Source organism: Phoenix dactylifera, chromosome 7, assembly GCF_051530095.1.
Source record: "Phoenix dactylifera cultivar Ajwa chromosome 7, Ajwa_hap1_PhDact_Kaust_v1.1, whole genome shotgun sequence".
NCBI classification, from domain to species: domain Eukaryota; kingdom Viridiplantae; phylum Streptophyta; class Magnoliopsida; order Arecales; family Arecaceae; genus Phoenix; species Phoenix dactylifera.
This window is the reverse complement of record NC_143196.1, coordinates 20410103-20424888: the sequence shown is the minus strand read 5'-3', so window position 1 is coordinate 20424888 and position 14786 is coordinate 20410103. Positions and strand designations below refer to the sequence as shown.

Sequence of the window (14786 nt, the reverse complement as noted above, 5' to 3'; positions counted from 1 at the left end):
TCAAAATACTCATTTAAGCCATACTCATCTTGTGCATAATTATTTTCTAACTTTTCACCGTTCTGTAGCATACAGCAAAGCTAGTCATACACTTTACCATAAATTCTTCTTTCAACTTGGCAGTGTAATACAAACACATAATATCCTAGTAGCCTTTCTCCATTTTACCAACTTGTTTTAATCATATTGATACCATCCTCTTTGATCCCCCTTCCTCATAAATAATCGATTTTGAATACCGAAAAACATCACTATGAATAACTTCATGACTCTATTTTCATTCCACCTTCATCTCTATTTTTAATTTTATTAAAATTGCATTCCATTAATTATCTTAGACCTACTTTCTCAAATTATACTAGAAACCTTAGTTTCATCCATTCAGATTATATCATCTGTAGATAGCATGTACCAAAGCATCATACTTACATATTTTTAGTATGCTCATATATAACTAGCACAAAAAAGTAAGGACTTAGAGTATATCTTTGGTGTAAATCTATTACAAATGAAATTTTACCAATATCGTCGCCAATAGTTCTCACATTAGTAACCACTCCATCATTCATGTCCTTTGTCACATTAATAGATCTAATGCATGGTATGTTGTACTGGCCAAAACCGAACGGTACGGAGCATATCGTACCATACCCATTTGGTACCGGTACCGGTACTTGGTATGGGTGGCGTACCGATACTTGATACGCCAAAAAAAATCATATCGTACCGTACTGACATTGTGCTAGTGTGGCACCGGTACCGAGACAGCGAACTTTGATCTAATGAAAACTCCTTATTTTCTAACACCCACAATAAGAGTTTTCTAGGGACTCTATCATATACTTCTCCAAAATAATAAAAACCATATTAAAATATCATCCCTTTTCTCTATACTTTTCCATTAATATCCAAAAGAAAAAAATAACTTCTATAGTCGACCTTCCTAGCATAAAACCAAAGTAGTTCTCTACTACTTTTGTGTCCCAACTTAATCTATGTCTCCTCGCAAATTCCACCACCTAGTCCTCAAGTTCATATTTTTAGTTTTTCTCTTCCATTTTCTAATACATACATTCAAAACCACCAACCTATATTAGGTGATTAAACTCTCACTAGTATAACCTTACAATCTTTACGCAAAATTCAATTAGTCTTTCCAATAAAGAAGAAATCTACACTATATTTCTAGATGTGTTCATTAAAACTTATAATATCCGAGGATCTTACCCAAAAAAGCTAGTAGGAAGGTACTATTTTGCATTCCTTAGCCCTATATAAGTACCCAAGATCCAGCTAATGCATAACTAGTGTGGGACTAAACACAACACATGCCCAGATTGGTTCTGACATACTCTCCCATTTAAGTCCTACCATCCTTGTCAGGCTAAGCATCTAAATCTAGTCAAATCCAATCACACGATTTATGATCAGCCTGAGACAACCGCAAAAGACCCATGCTCCAATTTCTCCTAGTCATGCATGCCCATGGATCGGCTCCATGCTGATACCATTTGTAATAATCTAGGACCTCGCCTAAAAAAGGCTAGCTAGAAGTTAATATGTGGGCTCCCTCGCCCTATATAAGTACCAAAGATCTACCCAGTCCGTAACAGATGTGGGACTTAATACATACCCGCAAGGTCCCCATAAAACTCCTCAAATAAATTAATCTTTCTCTAATAGGAATCTCTTAAATTAGTCATTCCATGCCTTCTACAAGTATTGCTTTATAGCATCATCTAATTGTACTTGAGGAGCATAAGCACTAATTATATTAATAGACTTCTCTTCTAAAACCAATTTTATCAAGATTATCCTATCTCTACCCTCTAAATGTCTACAACTTCATTTTTTGAACTCTTATATACAAGAATTCCTACTCCATTTATAACCTATCTTACCAACTTCTTTTGGTTTTCTCCTATCCACTTAGTCTCTTGCAGGCAACATATGTTAATTCTCCTATCCATTGTATCTACTAGTTACATCAATTTCCCTATCAATTACTATATATTCCAAGTTGCCAAACATATCCAACATTCCTTGACTATCTTCTTTACTTGCATTCATCCATTAATTTGTGAGAATCCTTGCCTACTTCTCACCACATCCAGGCACCAATCTGATACGTTGCTTTTGGGGAACAGCCTAGTTAACCTTTGCCGACTTCTTAATACATTCAAACTCGAAAACAGCATGTCGCTAGAAGGGAAAGCCCAACAAATTTTCTCTTTAGGATTCATGTTCATAGGTTGTAACTATAGCTTTATGCTGGCTGTCAACCTAACACAACCCTCCTTTATATGGGCTTGGGACAGCTTATGTACAAAGTATTATATATTAAGCAAAACAAAGGCAGAGTTATCTAGGCTTGCCCACAAACCTATTATCATCAACCTACTACAACCCTCCTTTATTTGAAGAACTAAAACCTCTCGTATTATTCTCCTAATATATGTGCATGACATCATTATTGTCCGGAGTAATAGTGAGCATATCGAGTGGTTAATCAATGCTTTGATTTCTCGCTTTGACATGAAAAATTTGGGTAATCATCATTATTTTTCTAGGCATGCAAGATTTCGAACTTAAAGTGATTTCTTAATTAAATGAAATATTCCGTGGATCTCTTATCTTGCTTCAAAATGGATGGATCTAAACTGATCAGTATGCGAGTGCTTCTAATAGTAAACCCTGTTTATATGAAGGCGATCCACTGCCTAATGTTAGTGAATGTTGAACTCTTGTCCATATGCTAGTATGCCATTATTTAGCTTCGTCAATTTATTCCTTTCCTTGTTAACTAATTATAAACTGTTATGCACATAAAAATAAATCAAAAGAATATTATAGACTATGTTCAAAACACTCAGGGATCCAAGTCACTCCATTTTATTGCCTATTATGATGCTAATTGGGCTAGGGATCCACATTAATGTTGATCTAGATCGGGTTCTAATATATTTCTTGGATGCAGCATTATATCATGGTTTGCTAAAAAGCAATCTACAATTTTCAAATCTAACACCAAGACAGAATATCTATCTTTATCATCATTAGCTTCAGGCATTGAATGGCTTCATTTATCCTACATGAACTCAGCATTAAACTTCAAACTGGTCATATTGTCCATTGTGACAATGCAAGGACTACATACCAGTACCTATGATCCATGTTGACCTTCCAACTGCAGTCATTCACCTTGAGGGAGGGTAATAAAGATGAGCATCAATAGTTTAGAAAAGATAAATACTTTTCAAACTCTTGACTTGTAACAATAAGATGTTTCTGTAACTTGCAACCTTCCCTATATTCTATTATAGAATATTATCTTTGACTACATCGAGTTTCATGAATGAGAGAAAAGACCTCCAATTCCAAATTTCCAATTCCTTTTACATATAACACGTAGCAAAGATATACAAAATGGTCAGCCCCACTTGACAAAAAGCTTCAGGACAGCTTCATGTGCCTGGAATATGGGATTTTACATTATACACAGTAACAGACTATGTTGTATACAGATTTACATGACACATTATTGGTGCCATAAGTTGTCACTTTACACTTAAAGCTTCACACAGCATTAGCGGCAATGAACTGCTGGTGGTCACTCATTTGTGTTCTTACCAAAGCTCAACAAATAAGCAAGTGTAAAAGTCACGTTGTACAACTTACTTATTTACATAAGTTTGATTAATTATCAAAATTTCTCTTATAGGACAGAAAATTTATGATGCATATGCCATATATGTTGAGGCTGATGCCTCACTTAAGAATCTAAACTCCTAACTTACGCCTCTGACTCTAAATACTGGGTTAAAAATCACTCTAAGCTCGTGGCTGCCTCTGATTGAAAAACTCGAATGCACAATATATATATGCAAAGAAGCCATATGAACAACATTGCAGATAAAGAAGAACATAAATGTCAACCTCAATAAGAATATTGAAGATTGACTCCAATGTAGCAATTCTAGGCTCCAACAACTAAGAGAATCGCAATAAAGATGTATTATCACAGAGATAAAGAAGATTGCGATAAAATCTTATATAGTACACTTGTTGTCTAGTTGAGGCTTAGAAACATGAACTACAAAGCTTCTTGAAAATAACTGTGGCTGTAGTTGGAGATAAAACACAAATACTTTTATGAAGTTAGAATAGCTTTGCTAAGGTGAATCCAGAAAAAAGTCATTTTTACAAAAAGAATCTAAAGGGAATGTTACACATATACAAAACATACATGCATATTGAATTGAAAATTCCATTTCTATTACCAGTCAACTATTAATGCATATGTCTTCACTGAATCAATTTCTTAAGATTTAAGTCAGTAGTTAAAAGGTTATATATTAAAAATAACCCTATATTAATCTCCACAATGGAGCAACCAATAGCTAAAGGTATAGAAAAACACATTCATGATTCATCTTGTTGAATGTTCAGAAGCAATTGCATCAAAATTGCAAATTGAAATTTTAACAATCTAGCCTCTATGCTATGCTGCAAAGAGAAATCAACCATCATCTGCTATTATTGTATTGAATATGAATTTTCATGTAGAGCACTGCAAGAATCAGAACACAGCATTTCGAGTGTACCTCTACCATCACGGTTTCGATGACAACTCCCATATGAATCTATTTTGATATTCAACTTTTCAAGCATTTCAAGGGCCTGCAAACGGAAATTGCGTGCCCCACAATTAGAAATAAAAGCAGCTGCAAGGGCTTCTTCACTCTTTTGTTGGATAGGTGCCATAATGTCATATTCAGCCCATGAGAAATAGCCAACAGGTACATCAGAGGACAGGCTAGTTGTCATTACAATTTTGTATCCTCTCCTATCAACCAAAGCAGAATGATCAATATCCAAATTAAATTTTGAAAGAATCATTATATATCAGCAGAATCTGTATTAAAAGTTACAGAATTGAAAAAGCATTCTTTCCCAGAAAAAGCCTGAAATGAAGGAACAATTTTTATTAGTAGTAACAGTCTGTTTAATTTCAGAGACTCCAAAACAAATATGCAGAGCTGCAATAGAAGTGCTCTAAAGTGATGCTTTCATGAATCAGTTAGAATAATGTACATTGATTGTGGATTTCTAAACAAAAGTGTACTGTATCCAAGATTGATTATTAGAAATGAGGCTAATTGTTGAAATGTCCCAAATAATTCATTGACTTAATCAAAAGTAGTAGAGCAATTTTTCATAAGGTACTTTGTTTATCCGCTCTCCTGATTGCTTCTAAATTGATCGAGATGTTGCCAGTGTCCTGAGGTCGAATTATTATATAAGGTGATCAGCTTCTGAGTATCATTTCATTGGTTATGTAGTTCTCAAACATCTGAAACTTTTGCGGTTGCAAGGCTGGGTATCTCACTTACTATAGTTATGATGATATAAAGTTTCTAAGGCCATTATAGTCATTAAGCCATCAAATTCATGCTTCACATAGCCATATCAGTGTACTTTAAATTATGCAACTCCAGAATCCATGTAGCTGACACACATTATCAAGGTGGTATGGGTTCTCATGCACGTATACTGTAGTCTTTTCATTTATGGTCATCTCCATTCAAAAGAATATTCATCATTTAGGGATACAACCTACCCAGGGTATTATTGATTCTCATGTGCATATGTTTTATTTCTTTCATCCAACAACTTTTTTCATTCAATAAAATATTCATCACTTCAAGACTAAATCACGAAATTAACCACAGTATATGATAAAGTACTTTAAGCAAAAGTTATTGGACAACAATCCTTTACAACAGTTAGGTTTAGTCTCTTGGTAACTTGAGGACCTTAAGAACATATTTGCATACTTCAGGCCTTGAGATTAACTCATTAGAAAATCCATATCAAGGTAACCAGCTATTCAGAGTGTACCAAACCAAACTAGTCAATTACTGGCACGGCACACCCCCTTCAAAATAGCCTATAAACATTATCTCTCTCTCTCTCTCTCTCTCTCTCTCTCTCTCTCTCGTTCGAAGCTCTCATCCCCGTCGAAGTTGTCGTCCCCCTTCGAAGCCCTCATCCTTATCGACGGATCTGGTAAGTCTCTCTCTCCTCTCTCTCTGTCCCTTTCTCATCCCCTCTCTCCCTCTCTTGTCCTTTCTCCCTCTCTGTTGAGGTCCCCGTTCGGAGCTCTCAAAGCTCCGTCGACGAGGCCTCGGCCTCTCTCCCTCTTCCTTCCCCCCCCTCTCCCTCTCCCTCTCTCTCTTCTCAAAGCTCCCATTCAATGAGGCCTTTCTTCCCCCCCCCCTCTCTCTCTCACCCTCCCTCTCCTTCCTCTCCACCATCTCCCCCTCCCGCCATCTCCTTCTCCCTCTCATTATTTTGGTATGCTCCAGCACGGCACAATACAGACCCACACCATAACAACCCTATTGCTGACCAGTATAAGCTCTAGTACCAACCTGGCAAACCTTGATCCATACAATAGGATAAAGCCTAAACTAGCCTTTTTCTCTCAAAAAAGACATTCTTGATTGAGTGAATGGAGCCCTCCATCACTGCATCAGTTCCCCTCAACTTTGGAGAGTTCAACTTTTTCTCATTAGGAAGGAACCCGACAAGCCAACTCTTCTTGACCCAACTCATTGCAAACTAAAGCTCAACAGTCTGCTTCAGCTTCTTAGGATATAGGTCTTTGATGGGTAAATATATATCACGTAGTCACCATGCTGTAATGAGTATGTTGGTATGGCCATCGTCCTTCACTTTACAATCAAAGAGCCAGGAGGTTCAATGTGGATGTGAGACTCCTTCACAAGTTGGATGTATACCCTTGCAAAAAGTGGACAAAGTGTGATACATGATTCCCTTCAGCTTAGTAATTTCCTAAACGATGAATGATTAGCCTTGGGAAGCTCTGGTAAGCTATAAAACATCCAATGCACATAGACAAGGAATATCACTATGTCAGTCAAAACAACTTTTTTAACTCAAGAAGGTTGAAAAATTGCCAAGATTCAGCATCAATTGTTCAACACACTTGAAACGATAATTCAGAGTGACACTAAAAAGCTAAATGATCAATAAATGTATCATTCGTAATCAATTTCGATCAGATTCAGCTAACTAGCCAAAAGGCCCAAAACCATTGAAACAGACCAAAACTGATCAGCTTTTAGCTTGAACACAAGTATGAGGATCCCTTGTTATTGATCATGTCAATACCAAGACATTTCAGCCAGACAGGATCAATTTAAGCTGAAAATCAAAACTACCAAGGTATGGGCTCATAACAGTCACCGACCAATACAATATGTATCACATTATGCCCTCATGCAGACATAAGCTAATGGTTAGCACAGCCAGTAACCTATAGCAATGCAGGCCAGCATTAGTGTACATACCGGCCTGTATAGATTGTACAAAACAGGTACATGAATTCATGCCTAAAACCTTTTCTCTGAAAAAAATTAAAATACAGCGCCATACCAACCAGTACATGAATGCCTGCTAAAAGCAGATTTTGGAGCTACCTACTAAACAATGCGGAAGCATTCCTATCAATTTGAGTGATATACTTTTTGTGGCACTAATTTCGCTAGCAATTAATTTTATCTGTTGAAATCTCTCTTTCTCTGCGCGCGCACGCGCGCGTGTTTGAGAGTTACCTGATACTTGCTTAGTTTCTTCTAGTAAATTATACCAGAGTGTGTGTGTTTGAGTGTTACCTGATACTTGCTTAGTTTCTTCTAGTAAATTATACCAGAAAACTGTCTTCAAAAATTAACTAAAATGATTGCCTAGCTTGAGTCAAAAATAAGGATAATTTTTGTTTGTGAAAATTAATGTATATTGCAGATCAATATATGTTGCAAAGCTGACCTCTGAGTTGCATTTGATTCTGTGACATTAAACAAAAGACAAACAAAAGATAATGCACATTTCTATTTTTCCAATCAACACTATAGACAAATGCTATTCAACAAATCATATTGTGCTTACCCACCCTCGTGCCAAATTAATATTATTGTCTGCATAGTAGTGGGATGATTCCATGGATCGGAGAACACTAGCTATTGCAGGATCTTGATGTAACCCGAAGGCAGCATCCGGTTTCCGGTCAGCTGCAAACCCAAACTTACATCCCACAGAGCATGCACTCCAATCCTGAAACAGAACATCAGTAATATATATTATCAAATTATAAGCATGGAAGAAGACCTTATAAGCACAGCAAAGGGGCATTGCTTAAATTTGATGATCAATATTAAAATGCCAAGTTTCTTTCAATAAAAAAATAGAACTCAAGAATACAACATCTTGACATGAGATTGGGCCACTTGAGTTTTATCTAACTGTGAATTTCAACTTCCATCTATTACAGTTAAATGAGGGGGAAAGTATAGGTGGAGGTGGAACTAACGAGGAAATTTTAGTATAATAATTATAATCCCTGTTTCAATTTAGTTTGGTGTATTAGGTTTTGCTACCAGTATATAATTAAAGAATGATGCCCTTCTAGCAAATACCTTCCTCTTTATTAAACATCACTCCTCTTCAATATCAATCCCAAAACACAAACACAAGAGAACCTTTTTGTTCAAGATTCCCAATATCTTTCATTAAGTATATAGCATCTCAGCTCAGTCTCCACTAATACATCCTCAATATGTCAATTACTATATTACAAAAAACTCACTCACTGCAAACTCCATCCTCCTAGAAGTTGTATCACATTATTACAGCATTTTTTTATTTTCGACACCAATCTGATGTGTCCATGAACCCTTCCAATATGAAGGCTAAAATGTGAGCATTATTTGCTGGGAGTTATCCTGTCTCCTTGCATGGGTATCGAAGGAGAAGGGCCAGTGGCAGAGTTGTCTATCGCATTAAAATTTGGTTTCCTCTTCTACTTTAAGTAAGATTAGTAGGGTTTATTTGGGGACATAATTAGGATTCATTATTTAAGTAATAGTTTAAGCAGTTATAGAATGAGTTTGTTAGTTAACTGGAGCATGAGTTGAAGTAGCATGGAAGGTTTTATCTCCAACTCTGCAGCAAAGCCAATTATTTTAATATCATGTATGTGGCAGCATGAGCATAATAGGATTAGGGGCCAGGTTTAGTTTGTCAAAGTTTGATTTATAGATCAACGAATAGAGAATATTTAGGCTGCCTATGTAGTAGCCGTCAGGCAGTAATTAAAAGTTTGAATATGAGAAGGAAAAGGATTATCAATTGGAGAATGGCTATATATAATGGTCGTGTAGCCTCTTTAGAGAGTAGCCCTCATTTCTTGGACTTAAGAGAACAGTGTCCCTTAGGTCAAGAGAGAAACAAAGCTTTAGGCATTTATTGTGAGTAGGCAGTCAGTTTCGGGAGAGAGTGCTTTATGTTCAATACTCAAAGTTTCGTAAACATATGTTTCATTCTCTCTCTTCCTCTCTACTACATTTCCACAATAAGGGAATGTCACAAACATAACTCAACATTTATCCCAAAGCCCAGATATGATGGAGACAGTAATCTGCAACAAGTTCAGTGTGTGACAAGCAACTTCAATATGCGTCTCTATGGCGGTGTTGGGAACAAATTTTAGACCAATGTTGGAAGCAAAAGAGATTTTATTGAAGAATATGGCTGCTTACAAGGGTTTCAGGTTTTTATGAAAGCTTAACTACTCCAACTATAATTTTTGGAAATCATGTCATTAGGGAGCAAATAGTAGAAGATGACATATTTGTTTGGATAGTTGATGCAAAGACAATTGAAACAAACTTGGGACATCTTTTCAAGCTTTCCATAGAAAATCAAGACCCACCAAATTCAACTCTTGAAGGAGGCAGAAAATCTAAAGCAAGGTAAGTTATCTATTTTAGAGTTGGAAGTTGTCATTATTGGATATGAAAATGGCATATAGGGAGTTGTCATTGTTGGATCTAAATAATAAAACTTCAAATGACAAGACAGGGAAACTTCTATCTATCGACCTACACCTAGAGTGGGCTAAGTACGTGGTAGGTGTTGCAAGGAGGGAGATGCAGCATTTTGTCAATGAGCTAGAGAGTTTTCTCATTAGCCATAAAATGGTGCTTTCCACGATAGGAACATTGAAGGTTTAGGATGGAGAGGACAACTATTCTCTAAGAAGAAAAAAGGAAGAAAAAGAACACAGAAGCAGAACAAAGGTAAATCATATGATGAAGGTGATAGTGATATGGGTGATAAAAGCGCACACATTAGTGGACAAGCAATTCACTGTTTCTGTGAGAAGTAAAACCAACTGAAGCTTGATTATCAAGTGAAGGTTGCTCCCAAACAAGGTTATTCAGCTTTTATTTACTCATATGGTAATGGAGCTTACAAGTGAGGGAGGAGTCAATGAAGGAGATTATGAACCAATAGGCGAATTATATGGTGGCACAAAATGTAGCAAAGATAGTGATCTTGTTCGGGCTTAAAAGCAATTGAGGAACTAATGTTCGCAACGATTTTGTATGACCTCCATGATTGAAGCTTTGAGAAGCAATAAGTTCATGTTGCCAGATTCCTAGGAAATAGAAGATATAGTGCAGGAATATTTTGAAGAAGAATATTTGATGCAAAGAGGGTTTGATTGGAAAGAGGATGAATCAAATCCAGAGAAAGATCAAAAGCAATGGGAGCTTAATCAATTCAAGGTTAGATCAAGTCTTGAAGGGATTGAGATTGATGAGCCAAAGCATGCAAATGGCTCTAATATAAAAGGGCATACAGGGCATGAACATTTTATACGATGGATTGGTAACCCAAAAACCGTAAGATCCATGTTAGTTTTGATGTGGCTTAAGAGTTTATGAAGTCAGGGAAAAACTATTGGAGTGAAGCTAATGGTCTACTTTTTGAATAAGAACAAAACAAGGGAACGGTTCTGCTTTCAGGGGAGTGAAACTAGTTATAAGGAAGTGGGGTTAAAAGGTGAAAAAGAAGTCAAATAGGTCAATTGATTATTGCAAAGCATGATTATTGGCACGTCCCTCTAATTCTCAACTCCGACTACACAAGTGGTTTTAGAACTCACATTTTGAAAAATTCTATAAGGTTCTTATCTTAGTAGCAGTCGGCAACGTTCTCTTCTTTTACTTCACATAGCTTTCCGTCTCCTTGGTAGTAAAAAATTCTCCAAAAGTATGAATGACTAGAGGACTTTGTACCATCCATTCTGGTGTAGTTAGATTCTGTTCAACAGTCCAAGGACTTGGAGCACATCTTTTGTTCTTTCCATTGCTTGAAGTCATTGTTACGACCAAGAAGAAATGACAAATCCCAATTACGGATATATAAGAGCCTAAACTGCTCAGAGCATTCCCTCCAGCATAAGCATCTGGATAATTTGGAATGCGACATGGTATACCTAAAAGCCCTAAGAAATGCATGGGAAAGAGGGTCGGATTAACCCCGAAAGAAGTGACCCAAAAATGAATTTGGCCTAAAGTTTCAGGGTATGTCCAACCAAAGATTTTACCCACCCAATAGTAAAATTCTGCAAATAAAGGTGGTATTATGCTCCAATATCGCCACAAGGTTTCGAAGCTTTGGTAGCTAGATATACAACAGTTGCAGTTGGATGCTAAAATAGCAATTTAGCACGATGAGAAAGGAGTGAGGTGCTAAGGGAGAAGGTTGGTAGTCGTCACTAACTCCTTGCATGGGCATTTGAGGGGGTAGACCAATGGCAGAGTTGCCAAATTATAAAATGACTAGGTTTGATTTTCTGTTCAGAGGAGGGAAGTTTGTTTCTTTTTTTTCCTTTTATTCGGGGGGGGAGGGGGGGGGCGGTTCTAATTAGTGTTCTTTATTTGTCTTAATTTATGTAATTATGGAATATGTTATTTAAGGAGCGCATCAGTCAGCGTTGTTAATGTGAGGTCTATGTGTGAACCAGTTGATGTAAAAGGTTTTATTTCCTATTCCTCGTATTCAATATCATCTACTTTAAATCAGTACTAAACGCAAATAGGATTAGAATAGAGTTTAGCCTGTGAAAGTTCAACTTGCACTAGGAATTCTTTTTTCAAATACCAAGGAATTACAGAATAATCGACCAGTCTATGGAGCAGCTGTGAGATAGTGGTTAGGAGTTTAAATATGAGAGGACAAAGGAGTATGAGTTGATGCATGGAAAAAGGACTATGAGTTGACGCATGGCTATATATCATGGTCACATAGCACTTTTGGAGAGTGTCTTTGAACTTGGAGTTAGAACACAGAATCCCTTAGGTTAAGAGAGAGCTACAGAGGGATCTAGGGAGAATGTCACTTACTAGCTGTGAGTAGCAAGTGAGTTTGTTGAGAGATTGTGTCATGTCTTTTAGAAGAAAAGATTAATAAAAGTTATTTTCTATGCTTTCTCCCTCTTATATGTGCATGCTCTTCTTCTTCTTCCCAGCTACTTCTTCTCTACAAAATCAGAAAAGCAATTCACCACAGATCCTGACATATGCACATGACATGAACCCAGAACAATTTGCGACAGGTCATCTTTCATGTCCCCTACCGCACTCTTCTTTCTATTTTCCACCCCAATCTTTCGCTTCCATAAACCCTCTCAATGCCCCACAAATTTATCAAGGCTGTGATGCAATGTGAGGTCTTAATTTATGTAATTATGGAATATGTTAGTTAAGGAGCGCATCAGTCAGCGTTGTTAATGTGAGGTCTATGTGTGAACCAGTTGATGTAAAAGGTTTTATTTCCTATTCCTCGTATTCAATATCATCTACTTTAAATGAGTACTAAACGCAAATAGGATTAGAATAGAGTTTAGCCTGTGAAAGTTCAACTTGCACTAGGAATTCTTTTTTCAAATACCAAGGAATTACAGAATAATCGACCAGTCTATGGAGCAGCTGTGAGATAGTGGTTAGGAGTTTAAATATGAGAGGACAAAGGAATATGAGTTGATGCATGGAAAAAGGACTATGAGTTGACGCATGGCTATATATCATGGTCACATAGCACTTTTGGAGAGTGTCTTTGAACTTGGAGTTAGAACACAGAATCCCTTAGGTTAAGAGAGAGCTACAGAGGGATCTAGGGAGAATGTCACTTACTAGCTGTGAGTAGCAAGTGAGTTTGTAGAGAGATTGTGTCATGTCTTTTAGAAGAAAAGATTAATAAAAGTTATTTTCTACGCTTTCTCCCTCTTATATGTGCACGCTCTTCTTCTTCCCAGCTACTTCTTCTCTACAAAATCAGAAAAGCAATTCACCACAGATCCTGACATATGCACATGACATGAACCAGAACAATTTGCGACAGGTCATCTTTCATGTCCCCTACCGCACTCTTCTTTCTATTTTCCACCCCAATCTTTCGCTTCCATAAACCCTCTCAATGCCCCACAAATTTATCAAGGCTGCGATGCAAGCCTTACCGTAGTCACTAATGTCTCACAAAAGTTTCCCCTCTGAATCCAACATTCTTACCAACCAACTACATACAAGTTTCGAGAAAACCTCATTCGCCCCATTCAAATGACACCAATCACACCCAAATCAACAATAACAATAAACATTAAAGGATGACTAACTGTAAAGAAGCTCAAAAATAAAAGTCAACTAACTGAAATATATGATAGAGAACATTTTTGAAAGGTTTGACAAGCAAAGCTAACCTGTTCGATGCCCGACACAAAGATCGGATCTTTCTGGAAATCCCGAGAGTACGGAACGGCGTCCTCCTTCTCCAACCAATCCTGGCAGCGGCGGTAGTCATCATCTAGAAATTCGGGAGGAGAAGAGGAGGAGGTGGAGGTGTTGGTGGCAGTGGAGCCGGCGGTGGTGGGGGTGGAAGGGAAATAGAAGGAGGTGGTCCACTGATGGACCATGGCGGCGTTCTTGGCCATGTCAAGGCGACCCAAGAAGGCGATCTCGAGCACGACGACGAGGGCGACGAAGAGGGGAAGCAGGCTCGGCCATCTCTTTTTCTGGTTCGGAGAAGAGACGCCCATGGATCGATCGCCGCTTGTTCGGCCCGTAGCGGCTTCTCTCCTTTGCGCCCTTCTCCTCTACCGGAGCGAAATGGCGGAGAAGGCAGGTGACGAACGGAGCTGTTGTGGCCTCCTTCAAGCCAGGTGAGGTTGGTCGGTCTCCGGTCTTGTTTTACCAACTAAACCGGAAGCCAGCGCTTTCGGTAGACAATTCTCGGCCAAGTCCGCGCTTCACGTGCAAAACACAAGACAGCTCCCATGGAACTCCGGATGGCTGCTCCATCGTCACCGAGTTTAAACTAATGGATGGATTGCTACTCCGTCCACCAATCTGAGAGGACTATAGAAGCAGTTCGCTGGACCTCTACACGTGCCATTCATGTGTAACTATTATTTCTTGTCGTTTTATGGACCATTCTTGGGCCGGAAGGAGGGCCCGGCTTTGGACAGTGGGCCATGGGCCACCAGCCCTCCTACCGAAGGCCCAGGATGAATTGGAGGCCTGGGCGGGCGGCAGATTGAGTCGGGCCCGGCATCTGTGGGCAGTTTGAGCCCGCGTCGGGCGGGCCAACGCGGGAAAGCTCTGGTCCACGACTTTGGCATGGGCTGCGGGCTTCGTATGGGCCCGACATCACTGGAGGTTGGCGGGGCTTCACCAGACTTGGGTGCAAGCCGAAGCCGTCCGAGTTGGGCGGCTAAACGGTGCTCTGAGCCTGTGAGGTCCAAGGTTAACTTTGTTCACCCTAGTAACTCCGTGGAGGCCAGCGAGTTGTGGAGCATTCGGAGGAGCTCGGAACAGCTGGAGGCCGTTCCCGAGTCCGATGAGGATGGGGCTGGCAGA

At 38.6% G+C, this 14786-nt stretch overlaps 1 protein-coding gene across 1 annotated transcript in view; it reads right to left on the bottom strand.

Annotated features, from left to right (window-relative positions):
- The window catches only part of LOC103719837 (glycoprotein 3-alpha-L-fucosyltransferase FUT11-like), a 74560-nt gene extending 60304 nt beyond the window's left edge, over positions 1-14256 (bottom strand). Inside the window, exons 1-3 of the mRNA XM_039118463.3 lie at positions 13631-14256; positions 7979-8139; positions 4605-4846 (exon numbers count right to left, since the gene is read on the bottom strand). Of these exons, the coding sequence (XP_038974391.1) occupies positions 4605-4846; positions 7979-8139; positions 13631-13966 (739 nt within the window). The 5' untranslated portion in view covers positions 13967-14256. The remainder of the gene's footprint in view (positions 1-4604; positions 4847-7978; positions 8140-13630) is intronic.
- Positions 14257-14786: the final 530 nt, after the last annotated feature.